At 34.4% G+C, this 23041-nt stretch overlaps 1 protein-coding gene across 2 annotated transcripts; it reads left to right on the top strand.

Moving 5' to 3' along the window:
- Positions 1–2497: 2497 nt before the first annotated feature.
- Positions 2498–5447, top strand: LOC107962942 (serine/arginine-rich SC35-like splicing factor SCL30A). 2 transcript variants are annotated; one of them, XM_016899512.2, is made up of 5 exons: positions 2498–2930; positions 3272–3349; positions 4225–4389; positions 4705–4845; positions 4952–5447. In XM_016899512.2, exons 1-5 carry the CDS (start codon positions 2788–2790, stop codon positions 5208–5210), a joined length of 786 nt encoding a protein of 261 aa, XP_016755001.1. In that variant the 5' UTR covers positions 2498–2787; the 3' UTR covers positions 5211–5447. The 2 variants fall into 2 exon arrangements, with proteins under 2 accessions (XP_016755001.1, XP_040971692.1); XM_041115758.1 differs by lacking the exon at positions 2498–2930 and adding an exon at positions 3905–4153 and having other exon boundaries at positions 3277–3349.
- Positions 5448–23041: the final 17594 nt, after the last annotated feature.

Here is a 23041-nt window from a genome sequence, read left to right as displayed (position 1 = left end):
TTATTGCTATAAATATCACAAATCGACTCGATTTTCAATATTTTTATCTTTTGCTGTGCGAAAAAACCATTTTCGAGCTAAATTTTTTTCAACAGTGTAAGCCATGAAAATCTATACTGAAATTGAGAAAGATAAGTAATGAAATATCAAAATGGTCAAATGAGAACTTTCAAGTGAATGAAATATGCCCTTTCATTAATAGGGACCATTACATAAAATTAAACATGAGAAATGAAATTTATGTTAAACTATGTTATAGTAGCATAAGACACAAAACTGTTACTAAATTATGTTATAGTGGGAAATGCCATAAAAATCTGGTTAATTTGGATTAATAAATTAAAACCTTAGTAGCTTGATGAGTTAGTTAGGATATGATTGGCATGTCAATAGGGGAAGTATAGCGTAGCACTTTGGTGTTTTACTGTACTGGCCTTCAAGTGTAACACTTCGGTAAGTTGGTTGGTTAGTCCCAAGTATCCGACCTTTGCCTCTAAGCTTATTGTGGGTGAAATGAGCTAAAATCTAACAAATAAGACTAGCCATTAATATAAGTATTAAGTACCAATAATGGTACGTATTAAAAAGCTAATAAGCTATATAAACTGTAAAAAACTAATTGTAAATAGGCCGCTTAGGCTATGGTGTAAAGTATATCCAAATAAACATGGTTTACAAAAGCCTTAAATGTTATGAAGGTGAGAATTGAATTACGAAAGCTCTTAGGGAAGACACTGAGAATGGAATGAACAAAGGCATATATATAGAACCAATGTCCATTATTAGAACCCATAAATATATGACAAGAATATTGGATAAAGACTTAAAATGATGGGTAACTAAGTTCCAAAATAATATAAACCTCCCATAAGGGACTAGAACATAAATTCCATAATTGTACTGGCTACTAAACCTTTAAGTTGTTGGTTGAGCTCATAATTTTGGTAAATTTGATTGAAGTAGTTAAAACAATCAAACATAAATATTTCATTTAAAGACTTAATGTTAATTAAGACTTAGGATAAGTATGATTATCCTTGTTACTAAGCTTTATAACTCATGTATTAGTGGCATGTTTACAAAGTCTAATATTGTTTATAAACATTGTGAATGGCATGTTTTAAATCTTTTTGGAAACTTGTTTAGTTAAAATGTATGTCACTCCAATTTGAATGTGTTTATGTCATGTTCTTATGCCCAAATGAGTTTAAATAATGATTTATAATGTTTAGGTTCATATTGAAATGATATGGTAATGTTTGGGTGTGATTTTAGAGTAATTTAGACTCTATTTTTAATTTCAAGGGTCTTGGGTTCGATACCCTTGCCATAGGTACTGCACTAAACAAGTCAGTGGTTAAAATGCTATAGTACATGTCCAAGGTATTAACACCTAGGGGTTTGGCACCGATACTTAGCCCCCCTATACAAGGCCACTATATTGTTTTGGTCATTTTGCCCCGAAGCACGTACGTGACCCTAGGCACGTCCTATCACCCAAAAAATAATTTAGATTATTTTAAATTGATTCACAAGCCTTCAAGTTGTTTCAATATTATTTTTAATTTTTTAATTAAATGTACTTAAGTTTGATTACTGGTGAAACCTCTTGATATGTTCAATCAAACAATCTCATTTTAAGCCAAAAGAGTCTTAAGTACTTGTTTTCTTATTCGAACAAATCTATATATGTTTTCAAATGTTTAAAAATGATATGATTAAGTTTTAATATCTCTAAAAATAAATAATTTTCATATAAGAAAAATTCCGTGCAAACTAAGTAGAAACTCCAATGGCACCTCCTACTTTACCATAAATGAGACGGGGGAAATGTGTTATAAATATAATAAAAATTACTTTAAATATATAAAAGCAAAAAATATTACTCAAAACTTACAAATTATTTATTTTACAAATCAAATTAATAATATTATTTTATGTATTTATAATCTACTTAATTTATTCATATCGATTTTTCTACTTATCTTTTAAACATATACAAATACTTTTTTTTTAAAAAATTATATATTTACTTATTTTTTAATCATTTTACATTTAGCATATAAAATTGAAATATTTTATTAAAATAAAAATAATTAAATGTATATTAGAATTTATCACACCTATGTGGGTGAATATAAATATTATATATTATAAAATATATTTATAAAATTATTTCAATTAGTGGAATGATAAGAGATTTTCATATGAATTTATTAATTTTGTGTTCAATTTTTAAATAATATTTTTCAATTATTTTATTTGAAAATTATTTAAATATTTAAAGATTATTTAAAAGTATAAAAATATTAAAATATCATTATAATAATATTAATAAAAATATTTTAATAAATTTATAATTGAATTAGTATCAAATTTGACTAGTAACATAAGTGATTTTATATAGTAAATATATTTACAGTTAAATGAGCCAACAAATTGAATTGGGCGGACTCGAGCGTAGTGAAATTTGTAGAGCCTAGACTCGGCACGGGCCAAGCCTATTAAGAACTTTGACTATCAACTAGGCCTAGCTCGAATGTTAATACGCGTGGCGCGAGCAAAGAAAGGCTATAAGACAAAAAGGAAAACTCCAGAGATCTATCCCATTCACGTTCCCTTCCCTAACCCTAATCTTAGCCTTGGCCTTTGCCTTTGCTGCATACAATCCACAGCCGTTTAACTTCTCCTTTTCTTCAACCCTCGCCTCCACCTGGTTTCTCCCATCTTCTTCTCCTCTCTTTGAATATCAAGGTTTTGCAGATTGTTCCACTGTTCTTTTCCTAAATGAGCGGCAGAAGTTATACTCCATCTCCGCCCAGAGGCTACGGCCGGAGAGGACGGAGCCCTAGCCCCAGAGGCCGCTACGGCGGTCGCGCTCGAGATCTTCCTACAAGCCTTTTGGTTCGCAACCTCCGCCATGACTGCAGGTTTCTTCTGCTTCTCCCTCCGTGTTCCTTTTGGACTTGTATTATCAGCTCTTCTAATTTCTTCTGCGTTTTGAAATTTGTTATTATGGCGAAATATATTTTTCGCCTAGTTTCTTTTTTAATAATTTGTATCTTATCCTCATTTATGTGAGTACTATAGTTTCTTCTTCTGCCTTTTCTGAATGAACCATTGAATTGTAGCAATTGTTTCTTTGGGGGAGGTTATTTATTTGCTGTGAAGTTTCAAATCGTTTTTTTTTGTCTTTGATAATGTAATGGGACAAATGATTGATTATTTACGTCCCACTTGAAGCATTCAGATATGGTTTTTGCTTTTGCAGGCCAGAAGACCTCCGCAGGCCATTCGAAAGATTTGGCCCTCTTAAAGATATATATCTGCCCAAGGATTATTATACTGGGTAAGGAAATATTTGCTGCCATATTAAATTTAAGTTGTTTAGATATATTTAATTGTTTTGCTTCTTCCTCTCCTTTTTCCCTCATTCTCTGGACTTGAAACATTCATTCTTGATAGAATCAGAAACATGTATTCTTTTAACCTTTCCGTGGATTTTGTGTGGTATAGGCCATCAGCCATGTTTGGCGACGTTTCATTCTTTTTGGAACCACAGAATACTATTGTGTTAACTTTTTTGCTTTACACTTTTATTATTTCTTCTTTCTTCAAAAATATTTATGATTTCTTTTAGCAAATTTATAACTTCAATAATTTGATAATTTCATTGGGGGATCGTCAATTGATAGATTTATGGTTCTTCAAAATTCTCATTTCAAATTTTAGGGGTTCATGCGAAGTTTTTAAAACTGTATTTTTTTCTGTGTGCTTTTACCTAGCACGCCCTGCTAATGCTCCTTCCTCTGAATATCCATTCCGATGGTGGGGCATTTCTTTAAGTATACTCTTTTATAATCACAAATTGGGTGTGTTAATTGAAGTTCTTGAGGTTTAACAGTGAAATTAAAGTTTTGAAGACATCAATCAAGTAAATAGAGTTCTTTTGAAGATGATGTTAGTGGTAGTGACGCTTGGAAGAAAGTTGGTTTGAATACATTGTGAAGATGTTCCAAGTCTTGAAGAATTTCAAGTGATCTTTAAACTGATAATTGCAAGGTTAGCAGGCAAGTGCTTGCTTTTTCATGCTTATGATGATCTTCCATATTACTGGGGATTATGTTGGAAACATCATTGGAAAAGGTTATTGGTCGGTATGGTCCTTGTTAGATTTTATTTTCTGCTGTTGCCTTACACTGACTCTTTCATGTAATTCTTCAGGGAACCTCGGGGGTTTGGTTTTGTCCAATATGTTGATCCTGCTGATGCTGCTGAAGCCAAATACCAGATGGATGGGCAGGTTCTTCTTGGTCGAGAGTTGACTGTGGTCTTTGCTGAAGAAAACAGGAAGAAACCAGCTGAAATGAGGCACAGAGAGCGAGCAAGGTAGGGTTTTCAATATATTTAAGGAGCTGTACTTATGTTTTTGGACAGTTTCAAGACACATTTGGCTTCCATTTATTAAGGGGGAGTTATTTCATTGTCTAGCTTCCAAATACAATAGTTGGTTGATTTATTGCTCTGAACCTGCCATTTGAGCATTTCTAGTCCTGACCTCATCACTGGCTGAGTGTTATCTCATCTTGCTAAACATAAATCCCATGGAACAAAGAAATTTCCTAGGAAAATTTGGATTTGCTTTACATTTCTTAGGAAAATTGTGCTTTCCTTTCTTTCAACTTTCAATGTTTACTGTCACAGAGGAGGTCGATATCGTGATAAGAGAAGGTCCCCTCCTCGTTACTCTCGTTCGCCTCGATATTCACGGTCTCCACCTCGTCATGGGAGATATAGGTCTCGAAGTCGTGATTATTCACCTCCTAAAGATAGGCATTACTCGAGGTAGTAGATGTGTTTCTTCCATAGCTCCAAAAAACATTCCCCTTCATAGGTTTTTGCTATATATATGTGAAATATAATGTAACTTTATGATGTTTTTCCTAAGCAGATCAGTTTCACCCCAAGATGGACACTACAGCCGAGATAGGTATTCACGTTCTCCACCATACAATGTCTCGAGGAGCTGTAGCCGGAGTCTAGAAAGGGGCCAAGGCCCAAGCCAGGGAAGAAGCCGAAGCCCGAGACGGAGCAGAAGCCACAGCCCAAGAGAAGCTGGAAGCCCAATCAGAAGCAGAAGCCGTAGCCGGAGTCCATACCATGAGGAATACAAGAGGGAACTCAATGGGGAAAGGTCTCCCAGTCAATGATATTGTGCTGCCATCTTTTGTATTGTTTGGTGTATTTGATGATGGATGCTGGTGTTTGAACTTAAAGTTTGGATATTTTCAAGGTTTTAGAGTCCAACTGGTTATGTTGAAAAGAGCTATTGGAGCTGAGATTCTTTCTTAAGGCCGTCTGTTAACTAGTAATCAAGTACTGAAATTGAGGAACTGTTTTGCCCACAATTAGTTGGTGACTTATTTATAATACAATTTGTTAAAACATGCAGGTAGTTTTAGCTTGCTTGCCTTGTGTTCAGATTCTTGTTCTCCCATTGAAGGAACGATTTGATCTGAAGCGCAGGATAATTAGTGGTAAGGGTTCTTGAAGAGGTGGGGGGAAAAGAGTTAATGCTTGGAAGGGGTTTAAATTTTAATATACCCACCCTCACAGCTACAGCCTTTGTTACAGGTCATTCTTCTGAGAACGGTAGTTATTATTATTCCTTTTTTATGACTTTCTAATTCTGTACTGTTTTTTTTCCTCAATAAATTGTGGTGGGTGGAATAATTGGTTCATGTAAAGAGGTTATTCGGTATTGTCTGATAGATCAAATATAGCGAAATTTTATCTTACTCATTGCTTGCTGAACGGTATTCTACAAATCAAGAAATTTGGAAGAATGGTAAACTATTTAAAAGTGACATTTATGATATTTTGTAAATCCTTTTTGTTAGGAGTCTATTTAGTAGTTAATTTGAAAATTTTAAAATATTTTTGGATTTAATTATATTTTTAATTGAAATTAAACAAATTTGTCTATAATGCATTCCACTTTTATTATTTACATGATAATTTGAAATATAAATTTAAATTTTCGAATCTAAATTCTTTATCACTCATATTATATAAAATGACACTAGAATTTGGTACGTTAAAATTCCCCTGGTCTTAGCTTTGCTATTGTGATTGACCCAAGTTCTCATTCGCCACAAATTAATGAAATTAATATTTAATTTGTGCAGTTTTTTTCTTTGGGTACAAATTGTCCATTATTATTAGTACTTTTGGTCTCTGATCCAAGTATAACATTAATAAATACTAGAAGTTTATTACACTTATATGTGAATGGAAAATACATATCTAGAATAAATATTTATTTTTAAAAATAACATACAATAAAAAATTAAATGCATTATTTTAAATTAATTAGTATTAACATATAAAATATGTATGATATTAAAAAACATAAATACGTCATATTAAGGTTATTAAAGAATACAATCATTGGTGTTACCATTAATCCTATGATGGCATTGAGTTAATTTGAAACAACATCTCAATTAACAACATTTTAAATATATATATAATTAATGGATGTAATAAAATATGCATAATAAAATTAAAATATAAAAGAATATGAAAATAAAACTTAAGTTGAGTAGTAAATTGAAGGTTTTCTTAATTAACTTGGAATGAGTTCAAATCTCATCATATAAGTTCAAATCAATGATTATATAAGTTCTTTTCTTGTAAGATAAAATAAATATAAAATAACATTGAAGTAAACGCAAGAAGACCATTTGCCTACATTTTTAAAATAAGATCATTAGAATGAAATAAAATTAAACTGAACTCTTAAATATATTTTTTATATAATAATTCTTTTTCCCTCTAATTTTATTTATTTCAGTTCTTCATTTTAATTTTTATCTCTTTTAACATTTAACTTTGTACTTTTATCAAACTACCCTAAAATGAATGACAAATTTAACATTTGTTAATTTTGCTAATGTAGCATATACGTGGATTGTCATATGAATTGCATGTCAACATTTAATTAAAATGTAAAACTATTTTTATACTTTTTATATAATTTTAATGATTTTTAATTTTTAAAAATTTAAAATTTAATTAAATGTTGATGTATCATCCACATGACAATCTACATATATGCCACATCAACAAAGTTAAAAAATGTCAACATTTCATCATTTAAAGGTGATTTGATAAAAAAAGGTAAATTTAAAAACTAAAAAAATAAAAAAATTAAATAAAAGGTTAAAATGATTTTTTAATAAAATTAGAGGATAAATAAATTATTATGACTATTTTTTCCTTTTTTAAGTATTAATTCGATATATGTTGCTTTGTTGAGATATTTTTTTTAGTCATAATATTTTTTCTTATTTGATTTTCAAAATTTCAAGATTCTCTTACGGTATTAACATTAAATCGAATCACTTAATTATTTAAAATTACTTAATACACTTGTAATTATATTCTAGATAATAAGTAGTTTTAATTATGCATCTGTTAGCATATAAAACTATTTTTCCTTACCATTTGAGATTTAAGTGTTCCATTGTTGGGGTCTCTTATCCGCGCAGTGGCTAGCCTTGCTATCTTTGCAGTGGTCTTTTATTTTTAGTTGACTTTTTATATGAACCCATAGAGATAGAAGAAAATTCTTGCGCACATTTTTTGAATGGCTTAAACATAAAACTAATATTTCAACATGTCTATTTCGTATTTAAGGGTTTTTTTTTATTTTTTATTTATCTTTGTCTCATATTAATATCCTATTTTTTTGTCAACTAAATCAATATTTTTATATAACACAGCTAAATTCAGGACAGATGATAAAATAAAATTATGACACGTAGCATATTAAAACATATCAAATACAAAGTGACAAACAAAATATTTCCATATTAAAAAAAAACCTCCCCAATTGAAATCTTAACTTAAAAGAAAACGAGTACAAATAATATAAAAATGACTATTTTTATAGTGTAACCTAAATTAAACGGGTTGTTCATTTTTAAGTTTTCAAAATGAACAGAGCTTGAGAAAATTAATGATTTTGAATTTTTGAGTTCATGGTTTTCCATATCAAAAGCTTCATTCTTCAAAATTCTCTATTTTTTTAAAAATAGATGTTTTATTCTCTCAATTGTTTTGTGACTTCAAAACAACTAGAAATGTACTATTTCACTTTTTGAGATCTAAACTGTACAAACATTTGGACTCTAAAACAGTTTAAAAAGGACTAAAACCTAGTAGATTTTTTTTGAAAGGTAAATTCATTAATTTATTCAATGAATAGAACCATACAATTCAAGGAAAAAAATAGCAAACACTCGTCGTAAATAGTGAAGGACAAGCTCCATCAATACAACAAAGGCTTTAGCCTTAACATAAATAGAACATTATGACACATTGACGATTGGCTTTGTCACAACTCAAGCACAACATATCTGGAGTAATTGAAGCACTTAATACGAAAAGGAAATCAGCCTTAGATAGTCCAAAGTGGTGAGCAAAAATCGACAAAAGAATCAATCATTCACCAAACTAGAGAGGACGACAACAAAATCATCCCTAAAATTACTTGTAAAACTAAGATTATATGCAAAAACAATACTAAAAAATGTGCTACAAGAGCAGAAAAAACTTTTAAAATTGAAGACTATTAAACAATGGAAAAACAAACAAAAAGACAACATGGGTCCAATTCGACACGTGAAATCATTTATTATTCTAAAATACTCTAAAAAAACATATTAAGAAGTTGACGAAGAGCCACCCACTTTCCAAGAAAAACTATTGGTGGCTGGTGGAGTTTTAGCGAACAAATATCGTCATCTGTCCATCATAACTTGTGAAGACAACAACGGTACCCACAAAATATATTTGCAAACTAAAAAAAGAGAAGGCATGTGTTGTGAATGAGAAGAAGACAGAAAAGGGTTGAAAGGAGAGAAAAAAGGTGGGCGATAGCTAGCTTAGAGGCTAGCACCGCTGTTGAGCAAAAACTCCCTACCTGAAATCTTTAACCCAAAAGAAGTTTGAAAAAAAACTAGAAACCAAGTAACAAAAAGAGAAGTAGCAGAGGGAATTAGCCTAGCACTTGGAACATGACTGAGGATTTCAACGTGAAACTCGATGGGAAGACCCAAGAAGCTATTGAAATGATCAAAGGTAACACGGGTAATGGAATAATCAACAATGACCATCCTTCCTCCTCCACTTCTTTTCGACGAAACCAAAGGTTGAGGTTGCTACAGTGAAGAAATAGAAGGCTCTTCGCTTTTGCTGTTGTTGTGAAAGATTGGAGTTCTGGTGAAGAAAATGAGGCGTATTATCGTTGGTTCTCAAATCTTCTTTAATATTGTTATCAGATTCTCTGTACCCGTTTTTTTCTTCTAGCGGTTGCCTTTCTTGTTCTTTTTTTTCAGCTTGTTGGTGTTATGATCGAACCAAGAGAAAAAGAATCTATCTGGGTAGTAAACTAGAAGGAAGGCCCATCAGAACCCCAAGAAAAGCACATAGCTGCAAAAGGTGTCACAAAAATACTTTGAAATTGTCACTTAGTCCACATCAGTAGAAGAATAACGACCTAAGTGGAGTATAAAATGACAGGGAAATGGGAAATTAGTCATGCTCTCGTTAATTGTAATCAACATTCTGCTTCCCCATCTCATTTTCTATGCGAATTAGTTGTCATTTGGTTATTGTTATCATCCTCTTTGCTGTAATATACTAAGGGTGAGTTTGGATGGGCGGTGTGTTTACCTACGCTTAGTGTAAAAATAGCTGTGGCGGTGAGATTAGATATTGTAGCGATACTGTAGTGTGAAATAAAAAGTAAGCTAAACGCACCGTACCGCACCGCACCGCACCGTCACCCCAAACGAAGCCTAAATATCGTTCCATTTCCATTCTATTTTCCTTGGCTATTCCTTGTTATAGGACACCTCATTTACTACATTGGTGCTTCCGTTGTGTAACACCCCTATAACCCGTATCCGTCACCGGAGTGGGTTATGAAGAGTTACCAATCTAAAACACTACATTTGTACATTCACACTTACATAAGTTCATTAGCAATTATATGCATAGCCAAACACAATCAAATGATCGAAATTCAGACTTATACCTACATTCAAAAGTTGCCATATTCACATGGCTTATATACAACAACATCTCAAAATATCATTCACTTAAGTCTATTCTATAAATGCCATACTAACTCCAAAACATAGTAGTACCAAAATGATAGATAGTGTGACGAGTTGCTGACGATCCCCCACGAGCAGGTGACTGGAGTCAACAATCTATAAAACAGAGAAACATAACAAACGGAGTAAGCTTTCATAAGCTTAGTAAGTTTTAAGCAATGCAAACAAATAAACTCAATTATACTTCGATCATTCAATTTTTGAAGAGGCCATTTTCTAGGTATATTGTCATTTGACCGAATATACATAAGCACATAATGCACATTTAGCATTCTTATTTCACTTAATCTGAATTCATATAACATAAATAAATCAAATACTTTCAAATACTTTCACACCTTGATCGAATGTATCATGATCATAGATATAGTTATAACATTTATTCACATATGTATCACATTATACACTTATGATTCAATTCAAATCAAACTCACATATAAGTACATAATACGTACCTGGCCAACTTAATGTATTGAATGTATTCAATTGTCGTTCTAACGCGAGGTATCTTAGTCTTAGACTTTTATCAAATCACTGACATTTAGCCTGCTAGGTTTTAAATCCGAATTCATCCACCGGCATTTCGCCTGCTAGGCTCGAAGCCCGATATCATTTCACCAGCATTATAGCCTGCAAGGCTCGAAGGCCCGAATAGTATCTCACCGGCATTATAGCTTGCTAGGTTCAAAGGCCTGAATAGTATCTCACCAGCATCATAGCCTGCTAGGCTCAAAGGCCCGAATAGTTCGGTACAATATTCAAATCAACAAGTTTCATATAACACAATCACACCAAATTAGGTACTAGCATCATTCGAATATATCATCCTACATTTTATTCACTTTTATTTCATTTCATCATTCACACTTATCATTTGATAGTTTACACATAACATCTCATTCATATTCATTTAACACTTATCATTTGATCATAAAAGCATATCACATTTTACTTCCATATTATATTTGCCATTCGGCCATATACATACATTACAAGTAATACTTAATTCTCATAATATGTCATGTCATTATCGAATATTATTTATGTTTAACTACTTAAAACTTACCTCGAATACTTTCGAACAGTCTCGCATCGGCTATTCAACTACTTCTCTTTTCCCCTGTTCAACCTTGGTTCTCTATGCTCTTGAGCTAATTCTAACAAATTTAACTTATTAAAGTCCCACCATGCTAGCTTATGGCCGAATATGAGAAAAAAATTAATAGATCATATAGCTACTTTTAGCTCAAATACAAAATGGTCATACACATTTTTAATCTCATTAAGCAATTTAATACAATTAATTTAACATTTCCTCATGTACACCTTTATGACCGAATACACATATCAAATAAGTAACTTACCTTAACACATAACCCACATAGCCAAAGTACATATAACCCTAGTGACCGAATATGTATATCACCAAAATTCCTATGACTTAACTTTTAACCTTCATAGCCAAATATTCATTGTATACCTAGTTCACATACACAAACACAAAACTCATATGGCTTATCATAATTTCATATACATATCTTAACCATATAGCCGAATATATAGCTCATCAAATAGATATTTATTCACGTTCCCTTAACACATATTGATCAACTAGTCCAGCATTGTATCATGAGTATATTTGGCTTTCACACATATTAAACATAGTAATAATCATGCACATTATAATCAAAGTGCAATTAATCCCATACACAAAAATATACGACACTTCATTCCCATCTACTTATATACACGTATCACATAAGACCATTTCATACTTTCTATCACCTAAATAAACAACAAAATTTTCCAATTAATTACATCAATTCAAAACTCAATTTAATAAGAACATGCTTAATTTAAATAAAAACAAATTTCCTTTCCCAAAAGCATATATATATACGACAACTTCCTCAACAATGAATTCAACTTAATCATTCATTAACATTACACTCATTCGGCCATCATATAAGCAAATTTAACATCTAAACAACACCTTCCCAAAGCTATCAAATTATCACAATTTAACAAATTGCCTAATGCACATATGTTCAATAATTCATGAATTTAAACCATAGGTTAACTATACAATGCACTTATTAATTTAATTTCATAAACAATTACATAAAAATCACATTAACATACCTTTGATTTATGAAATAACCATGGCCAAATGCCTTGGCTTCTTCTTCTATTTTTCTTTCACTAGTTACGGCAATAGGGAAAAGAAAGATGAACATACATTGTTTTTATCACTCTTTTCTTATTTTAATTATTCTTTATTTCATAATATAAAGCCATTAACTATTATAATGCTAAAATAAAATGCATATATTATCTATCAACCATCATTATAGCCGGCCACTATATTAAAAGTGGTCTATTTGACATGCAAGTTCCCCATGTCAATAATTCATGCATTATTTGGCCACTTTAAAAATCACCTATCACATTTTCAATTCTTATCACATGAGTCCTTTCTTATAAATTAACACCTAATTGATAAAATCAAGGAACGAAATATTCACACATACAAATTCCACATACAATAAGCACAGAATATAACAACTAATTATTTTTGTGACTCGATTTTGTGGTTTTGAAACTACTTTCTGACTAGGGTCAAATTAGGGTTGTCACAACTCTCCCCCTCATAGGGATTTTCGTCCCCGAAAATCTTACCAGTGAAAAGGTTAGGATAACATTCTTTCATTGAGTCTTCTGGCTCCCAAGTCACTTCTTCAACCCCGTGTTTGAGCCACAGTACTTTCACTAATGAGATTTTCTTATTTCGTAGTTCTTTTACTTCACGAGCCAAAATACGAACTGCTTCCTCTTCATAACTCAAATCAGAATGAATTTCTATCTCTGATGGACTAATCACATGTGAAGGGTCGAATCTATACCGTCTAAGCATCGAAACATGAAAAACATTATGAATCTTTTAAAGTTCAGGTGGCAAGATCAATCTGTATGCTACCGGCCCAATTCGTTCTGATATCTCATACGGTCTGATAAATCTCGGACTCAACTTGCCTTTACGGCCAAATCTAAGTACCTTTTTCCAAGGGGAAACTTTAAGAAACATTTTGTCTCCGACTTGATACTCTATGTCTTTCCGTTTCAAGTCCGCATATGATTTCTGACGATCTGATTTCCTCCAGAAGTTAACTTTTGCATAACCTCTGTTTTATTTTCCTTGGGCATTGGAACAATCACAAGTGCAGGAAATAACTGGTTGATATAAGAAGATCTCTGACCATATGGTCTTAAGTTGAGTATAGTACTCAGCAACAGTCATATCCCCCTGACTAAGATTTGGGACTTCTTATTCAAGCTGGAATATCTTAATAGAATAGAGGGGTGCTCTCAGCTAGCCTCAAACTTTGGAACAACTGAATCCTCATGCCTCTCCTCATTCTTTATAAATGAAAAAGATAATTGCTTTGCTTTTTTATTCGCGCTTTGTAGTAATTAGAGGGAGAGCGCTCTGACACCGGGCCACCAAAGGTCGGATGGATCGGTCTATTGATAAACACCGACCAGGTCGTAACCATATTCTAAAGCTTTGGAATGAATGGCAAGCAGTATAAGGAGGGATCCCTGCTAGGGTAAATAGCACGCCTAAGCAAGCAAGCATACGCATAGCAGCACATAGCGCGCCAAAAGGTTACATACGCGGGGCTAGAGCGCGAGAGCGGTGCGTGAAGGAATGACTATTCCACCGGGGAATTTTTGTAGAAAGATAGGGAGGCGAGAGATTTCAGACTTTCACGGATCACTTTTACTTTCTGTTCAGCATCTTTAATTAAATCAACTCTGAAGATTTTATTTTCACTGAGCTCGGTCCAGAATAACGGTGTACGGTGTACGATATCAAACACTTTGAAACAAAGTCAGAAATGTCTCATTTTATACCGTGCCACCAATATTGACATTTCAGATCGTTGTACATTTTCGTGCTACCCGAGCGAACTGACATTCGACTGCTATGAGCCTCGTTCAAAATCATCGGAATAAGCTCTGAATTTCTCGGAACACATAATCGATTTCTGAACCTTAAACAATCATTGCTATCAATCAAAAACTCTGAATTCTCTTTTGAAACACATAGTGCTCGTTTTGCAATTAAATCATCATCACCTTTTTGAGCTTCACGGATTTGTTGCATCAATAATGGTTTTGCTTTTAACTCCACTACTAACACATCATCAGCGGACACAGACAGGTGCACATTCATTGCTCGTAAAACAAACAGTGATTTACGGCTTAAAGCATCAGCAACCACATTAGCCTTTCCCAGATGGTAATCAAGGACAAGCTCATAATCTTTCAATAATTCTAGCCAACGTCTTTGTCTCAAATTCAAATCTCTTTGAGTCATCAAGTATTTGAGGCTTTTGTGATCGGAATACACATGGCATTTTTCCCCGAACAACTAGTGGCGCCAAATTTTCAAAGCGAAAACAATAGCAGCTAACTCGAGATCATGAGTCGGATAGTTTTTCTCATGTGGCTTCAATTGTCTCGAAGCGTACGCTACAACTCTACCCTCTTGCACCAACACACAGCCCAAACCATTCAGAGACGCATCACTGTAGATCACAAATTCTTTACCGGATTCTGGCTGAACTAACACTAGAGCTTCGGTCAAAAGAGTTTTCAATTGATCAAAACTTTTCTGGCACTTTTCTGACCACTCAAATTTGATATCTTTCTGAAGCAACTTTGCCATCGGTGTTGCTATCGTCGAGAAACCTTTCACAAACCGTCTGTAGTACCTGTGCAAGTCCCAAAAAGATTCGAACTTTCGAAACATTTCTCGAAGGCTTCCAATCGAGTATAGCTGAAATTTTACTCGGATCAACTTGGATACCCGATGCAGATAAACATGCCCCAAAAAGCTGACTTCTCTCAACCAGAATTCACATTTATTGAACTTCGCATATAACTGCTTGTCTCGCAAAATCTGCAATACTAACTTTAAGTGTTCGGCATGCTCAGTTTCATCGTGTGAATAGATCAAAATGTCATCTATAAAAATGACTACAAACCGATCTAAATACTGTCTGAAAATTTGATTCATTAGATCCATAAAACAACAGGGGCATTAGTGAGCCTAAACGGCATCACTAGGAACTCATAATGTCCGTACCTCATTCTAAAAGCAGTTTTAGGCACGTCAGAGTCTCTAACTCGCAACTGATAATAACCTAATCTCAAGTCTATCTTTGAAAATACTGAGGCTCCTTTCAGTTGATCAAACAAGTCATCGATTCAGAGCAACGGATATTTATTCTTTATCGTTACCTTATTAAGCTGACGATAATCAATGTACATTCACATGGTTCCATCTTTCTTTTTCACAAACAGCATTGGTGCACCCCAGGGAGAAAAATTAGGTCGAGCAAAACCTCTATCTGTAAACTCTTACAACTGAGATTTCAATTCTTTTAGTTCGATTGGTGCCATATGATACGGAGCTATCGAAATAGGTGTAGTCCCTGATACTAGCTTAATACCAAACTCTACCTCCCGAACAGGTGGTAATCCAGGTAATTCCTCGGGGAACACATCCGGATATTCACAAACCACGGGCACAGTCTCAAGTTTCTTTTTTGATTCTTTACTATCCAGTACGTACGCAAGATATGCTTCACACCCCTTTTTCACATATTTCTGAGCCAACATTGAGGATATCATTGCCGGTAATCCATTCAAATCGGTAGACTCAACTCGAATTATCTCATTATTTGAACATCTCAAATCAATTGTCTTTCGTATCATGCACAGTTAACCAATCCATACCGAGAATGATATCAAACTCATCAAATGGTAATAACATTAAATCAGCCGGAAAGCAAGAACCTTAGATCATTAGGGGACATTTCTTACATACTTTGTCAACTAGCACATAACGGCCCAAATGATTTGACACCCGAATCACAAACTCAGTAGACTTAACAGGTAGAGTCTTACTGGATGCCAAAGTTTCACATACATAAGAATGAGTAGAACCGGGGTCGATCAAAGCAATCACATCAGTATCAAAAAGAGTAAAAGTACCGGTAATAACATCTGGCGAAGAAGCATCCTCGAGCGCTCATATAGCATAGGCTCTGGCAGGAGCACGAGCCTCAGAACGTACAACAGTATCTTTGGTCCCTCTTTGATTTCCGCTAGCATTACCCGCATGTCTAGGTGGTCTACCTTGTGTTGCAGTGCTATTAGGTCTCCCACTCGGATCAGTATTCTGTTCAGCTAATTTCGGACAGTCTCTGATAAAGTGATCAGCTGATCCATATTTGAAACAAGAGCGGTTGTGAAATCTATAGCTTCCTGAATGCCATTTACCACAATGCTTGCACTCAGATCTATCCTGACGATCATTGCCGACACTGGCAACAAAGGTGGCTCGTGTACTCATAGGGGGTCGATCACGGTCCCGTCTGGAAAAACCTGAAGTATTCTTAGATCGGCCTGAGTCATCTCTAAATTTCTTCGATGACTGATGAAAGGATTTTCCCGAAGATATTTTACAGAACTCTCTAACTCCATCATCAACTTTTCTTTTCTCTTTACCAAGCTCTTCGGCTTTACAAGCTCACTCGACAAGCACTACAAACTCTTTGATTTCCAAAATACCCACCAACTGCTTGATGTCTTCATTCAACCCGTCCTCAAAGCGTTTACAAATGATAGCCTCAGATGAAACACATTCCGAGCATATCTACTAAGTCTGACAAACTTTCGCTCGTAATCGGTAACTGTCATAGAACCCTATTTGAGCTCGAGAAATTCCTTCCGTTTCTGATCGATGAATCTTTGACTGATATATTTCTTGCGGAACTCGATTTGAAAGAATTCCTAAGTAACCCGTTCTCTCGGCACAACTGAAACCAAGGTATTCCACCAATAGTAGGCAGAATCACGTAGCAGAGATATAGCACATTTTAAGCACTTATCGGGTGTGCACGATAATTCATCAAACACGCGAATGGTAATATCGAGCCAAAACTCAGCCTGCTCGGCATCATCACTGTCAGTAGCCTTTAACTCAGTAGCCCCATGCTTTCCAATTCTATCAACCGGGGGCTTGCTCAACCTCAACGGGTCAACTACAGGAGGTACCACAAGTGTAGGGTTGTTTAGTCGGGGGTGGGGGATGTGAAACAGCCGGATTAGTTCGAACATATTGGGTAAACCAATCATTCATCATAGCATAGAAGGCTTGCTTAGCTTCATCATTCTGATTACTAGCATTTGGTTGAGAGTCCAACGGTGCTGTCCCGTGCGCGGGACCAGGCGCTACGCTCTCTACATCATCAGCTAGCGCTCGATCGGGATCAGAATTCATTACTATACGAAAAACACTTTTCAACTTTCAGAAATCATCACACTATCATATTAACACTTTATGGCATGTATAGCTAGACTAACACGCGCTACGTTGTCCTAGAATTGACTAAACCATAGTTCTGATACCAATAAAATGTAACACCCCTATAACCCGTATCCGTCGCCGGAGTGGGTTATGAAGAGTTACCAATCCAAAACACTACATTTGTACATTCACACTTACATAAGTTCATTAGCAATTATATGCATAGCCAAACACAATCAAATGGTCGAAATTTAGACTTATACCTACATTCAAAAGTTGCCTTATTCACATGGCTTATATACAACAACATCTCAAAATATCATTCACTTAAGTCTATTCTATAAATGCCATACTAACTCCAAAACATAGTAGTACCAAAATGATAGATAGTGTGACGAGTTGCTGACGATCCCCCACGAGCAGGTGACTGGAGTCAACAATCTATAAAACAGAGAAACGTAACAAACGGAGTAAGCTTTCATAAGCTTAGTAAGTTTTAAGCAATGCAAACAAATAAACTCAATTATACTTCGATCATTCAATTTCTGAAGAGGCCATTTTCTAGGTATATTACCATTTGAACGAATATACAGAAGCACATAATGCACATTTAGCATTCTTATTTCACTTAATCTAAATTCATATAACATAAATAAATCAAATACTTTCACATACTTTCACACCTTGATCGAATGTATCATGATCATAGATATAGTTATAACATTTATTCACATATGTATCAAATTATACAGTTATGATTCAATTCAAATCAAACTCACATATAAGTACATAATACGTACCTGGCCAACTTAACGTATTGAATGTATTCAATTTTCGTTCTAACACGAGGTATCTTAGTCTTAGACTTTTATCAAATCACCGGCATTTAGCCTGCTAGGTTTTAAACCCGAATTCATCCACCGGCATTTTGCCTGCTAGGCTCGAAGCCCGATATCATTTCACCGGCATTATAGCCTGCTAGGCTCGAAGGCCCGAATAGTATCTCATCGGCATTATAGCCTACTAGGCTCAAAGGCCCGAATAGTATCTCACCGGCATCATAGCCTGCTAGGCTCAAAGGCCGAATAGTACGGTACAATATTCAAATCAACAAGTTTCATATAACAAAATCACACCAAATTAGGTACTAGCATCATTCGAATATATCATCCTACATTTTATTCACTTTTATTTTATTTCATCATTCACACGTATCATTTGATAGTTTACACATAACATCTCACTCATATTCATTTAACACTTATCATTTGATCATAAAAGCATATCACATTTTACTTCCATATTATATTTGTCATTCGGCCATATACATACATTACAAGTAATACTTAATTCTCATAATATGTCATGTCATTATCGAATATTATTTATGTTTAACTACTTAAAACTTACCTCGAATATTTTCGAACAGTCTCGGATCGACTATTCAACTACTTTCTCTTTTCCCGTGTCCAACCTTGGTTCTCTATACTCTTGAGCTAATTCTAACAAATTTAACTTATTAAAGTCCCATCATGCCAGCTTATGGTCGAATATGACAAGAAATTTAATAGATCATATAGCTACTTTTAGCTCAAATACAAAATGGTCATACACATTTTTAATCTCATTAAGGAATTTAATACAATTAATTTAAGATTTCCTCATGTACACCTTTATGACCGAATACACATATCAAATAAGTAACTTACCTTAACACATAACCCACATAGCCAAAGTACATATAACCCTAATGACCGAATATGTATATCACCAAAATTCCTATGACTTAACTTTTAACCTTCATAGCTGAATATTCATTGTATACCTAGTTCACATACACAAACACAAAACTCATATGGCTTATCATAATTTCATATACATATCTTAACCATATAGCCGAATATATGGCTCATCAAATAGATATTTATTCACGTTCCCTTAACACATATTGATCAACAAGTCCAGCATTGTATCATGAATATATTTGACTTTCACACGTATTAAACATAGTAATAATCATACACATTATAATCAAAGTGCAATTAATCCCATACACAAAAATATACAACACTTCATTCCCATCTACTTATATACACGTATCACATAAGACCATTTCATACTTTCTATCACCTAAATAAACAACAAATTTTTCCAATTAATTACATCAATTCAAAGCTCAATTTAATAAGAACATGCTTAAATTTAAAAAAAAAACAAATTTCCTTTCCCAAAAGCATATATATATACGACAACTTCAACTTCATACCTCTCAACAATGAATTCAACTTAATCATTCATTAACATTACCACTCATTCGACCATCATATAAGCAAATTTAACATTTAAACAACACCTTCCAAAGGCTATCAAATTATCACAATTTAACAAATTGCTGAATGCACATATGTTCAATAATTCATGAATTTAAACCATGGGTTAACTATACAATGCACTTATCAATTTAATTTCATAAACAATTACATAAAAATCACATTAACATACCTTTGATTTATGAAATAACCATGGTCGAATGCCTTGGCTTCTTCTTCTATTTTTCTTTCACTAGTTACGGCAATGGGGAAAAGAAAGATGAACATACATTGTTTTTATCACTCTTTTCTTATTTTAATTATTCTTTATTTCATAATATAAAGCCATTAAATATTATAATGCTAAAATAAAATGCATATATTATCTATCAACCATCATTATGGCCAGCCACTATATTAAAAGTGGTCCATTTGACATGCAAGTCCCCCATGTCAATAATTCATGCATTATTTGCCCACTTTAAAAATCACCTATCACATTTTCAATTCTTATCACATGAGTCCTTTCTTATAAATTAACACCTAATTGATAAAATCAAGGCACAAAATATTCACACATACAAATTCCACATACAATAAGCACATAATATAACATCTAATTATTTTCGTGACTTGGTTTTGTGGTTCCAAAACCACTTTTCAACTAGGGTCAAATTAGGGCTGTCACACGTTGACCATAGGCAAAGATGGTGGATGGTACCCAAATCAAGCTCCTTGATGAAAATGTCAAATCTATTAAAGAAACATAGTCATTGCATCGCAAGGAGATTGATTCTCTGAACACGACCTTTGCCTCTAACCAACAAATACTCCAGGAAATACTAGTTCACCTTCCGACAGTATCATCCTATTCTCCTAACTTTTCCAAAGTTGGGTAGTGTTCGCCACCACTTCCACATAGCCTGAATCCCCTAGGAACTCACAAACCAACTCCAATTCAGTTCACACATTTTTCTGGTTCGAATCCTGACCGACAGGTTTCACAAGCAGATTGTTATTTTTCCTTTTACAACATCTAGGAGCATGACTGCCTTACAATTACTTGTTTTTATCTTGATGATACCATCGCCAAATGGTATGTCTGGATGTATCTCAATAAACAGTTGTTGGGATAGACATAATTCACAGAGGCTATCATCAGGTTGTTTCAATCACATGATCTCGAAACACTGGAAAGTCAACTAGCAAAGCTTCAACAGACTTCCACTCTGACAGATTACCGAACCCATTTTAAGGCGATCACAAACTAGACCATGTATTTACCTCCTTTATTCTTGGTCTGTTGTTTTATCTCGGGCCTCTAATCGAATATTAGGTTGGTCCAATTGCATGACCAACAGATTGTAATGGAGAAGGGTTTATTTAAGCCTACCTTGGGCAACAACAAGCCCATTCTACCCAACCTGAAAACCCTACCATCTTCTCTTGCTTTTCCCACACTATCATCTACAGCACAAAATCTTGCCACCCTTTTGGGCGGTGCTAAAGTTCCTTTTCTACATATCTTTCTCACCGAGGCCACCAAATGCCTTTCCTAGTATTTCTACTACCACTACGATGAAAACTATTCTTGTAATCATGAGTGTAAGTCCAAGCCTCAACTGCTTCTCTTTATGGATGATTAGGACTCGTCCAAGCCTCAACTGCTTCTCTTTATGGATGATTAGGACTCGCTTCGTTCACCAGGTTCCTTATTGACCCCTATTGCAACCCACACAGAGACGCTGACAGAGTAATTACCTTTCTAAGACGTGCTCACAAAGTTGGCTATTTCCTATAATGCCTTGGTTGGGGGTTGTTTGACAATGAATCTCTACTTTATGGGGCACATTAAGGGCAAAAAGATTCTAGTGTTGCTCTATAGTGGTAGTATCTACAATTTTGTGCAAACCTGGATTGCTACTTTCTTGGATTTCCCAGTGGAACAGACAACCCAATTCTGAGTTTTGGTCGATAATAATGAATGATTGGTATATACTGATATCAGTTATCAAGTCCTTTTACTAATCGAAGGCCATAAAAATTTGGTCAATTTCTATGTCTTACCCTTGTAAGGATGGGACATGGTTTTGGGCATTGCTTGGTTAGCTACTCTCGGGCCCACCATCACCTACTATTCAACCTCTACCTTTGAATTCAACCATTAGGGTCACCACACCCGTTGGCAAGGGGACAAGTCACCGGTTGTTCAATAGATTCAATATAATTTTCTTCTCTTTCTATCTCACACCCACTTAGTTGCCGAGTATTTTAGGCTGCAATTAATAACCACTTAATCAGTCTCTCTTTCTCCGTATCCCATTAATCTTGAAGCACTCTTGGCTACTTTCTATGATGTTTTCACTAAATTGCATGGGATTCCGTCGCCTTAATCGTTCCCTCGCCTTAATCGCAGGATCATGCCATTCCTCTTTTTCCACAATCTTCTTCAGTTTAGGTTTGGCTATTCTAGTACCTCTATTTAAAAAAAAAGATGGAGAAGCTAGTAGCCGAGATGTTAGAGAAAGGAATTATCTGCCCCAGCACCAGCCCCTTCTCTTCTTCAATAGTACTGGTCCGTAAGAAAGACGAAACATGGTATTTTTGTGTGGATTACCGGGCCCTCAACGCGATTATAGTTCACATTCATTTTTCGGTTCCTTCCATCAATGAACTATTTAATGAAATACATGATGCATGTTATTTCTCCAAATTGGATTTGTTGGCAAGGTATCATCAAATCTGAATCAAAGTGGGCGATGAGTGCAAGACCACTTTTCGGACTCACAACGGCCACTACAAATTTTTGGTTATGCCCTTCGGCTTAACCAATGCACCTTTGACATTCCAAAAAATTATGGCTGATATTTTTCGACCCTTTCTTTGAGTTTTTGTTCTGGTTTTCTTTGACAACATCTTAATTTATAGCATGACTTGGGACTTGCATCTAATGCACATCGAAGAGGTCCATTTGCTTCTCTGAAATCACCAGCTTGTGGCTAAATCATCTAAGTGCTTATTTGGTCAGACATCAATTGGGTATTTAAGACACATAATTTTTGTGCAAGGGATAACAATCAACCCAAAGAAAATTCAAGCCACTATCTGTAACACCCCAAACCCAGCCTGGAAGTTTGGCTCAAACTTGGCATGTCACATTGAAG

The sequence above is a fragment of the Gossypium hirsutum genome, chromosome A06 (genome assembly GCF_007990345.1).
Source record: "Gossypium hirsutum isolate 1008001.06 chromosome A06, Gossypium_hirsutum_v2.1, whole genome shotgun sequence".
NCBI classification, from domain to species: domain Eukaryota; kingdom Viridiplantae; phylum Streptophyta; class Magnoliopsida; order Malvales; family Malvaceae; genus Gossypium; species Gossypium hirsutum.
Note: the sequence above shows the minus strand (reverse complement) of the source record. Positions and strands in the feature narration are given on the sequence as shown.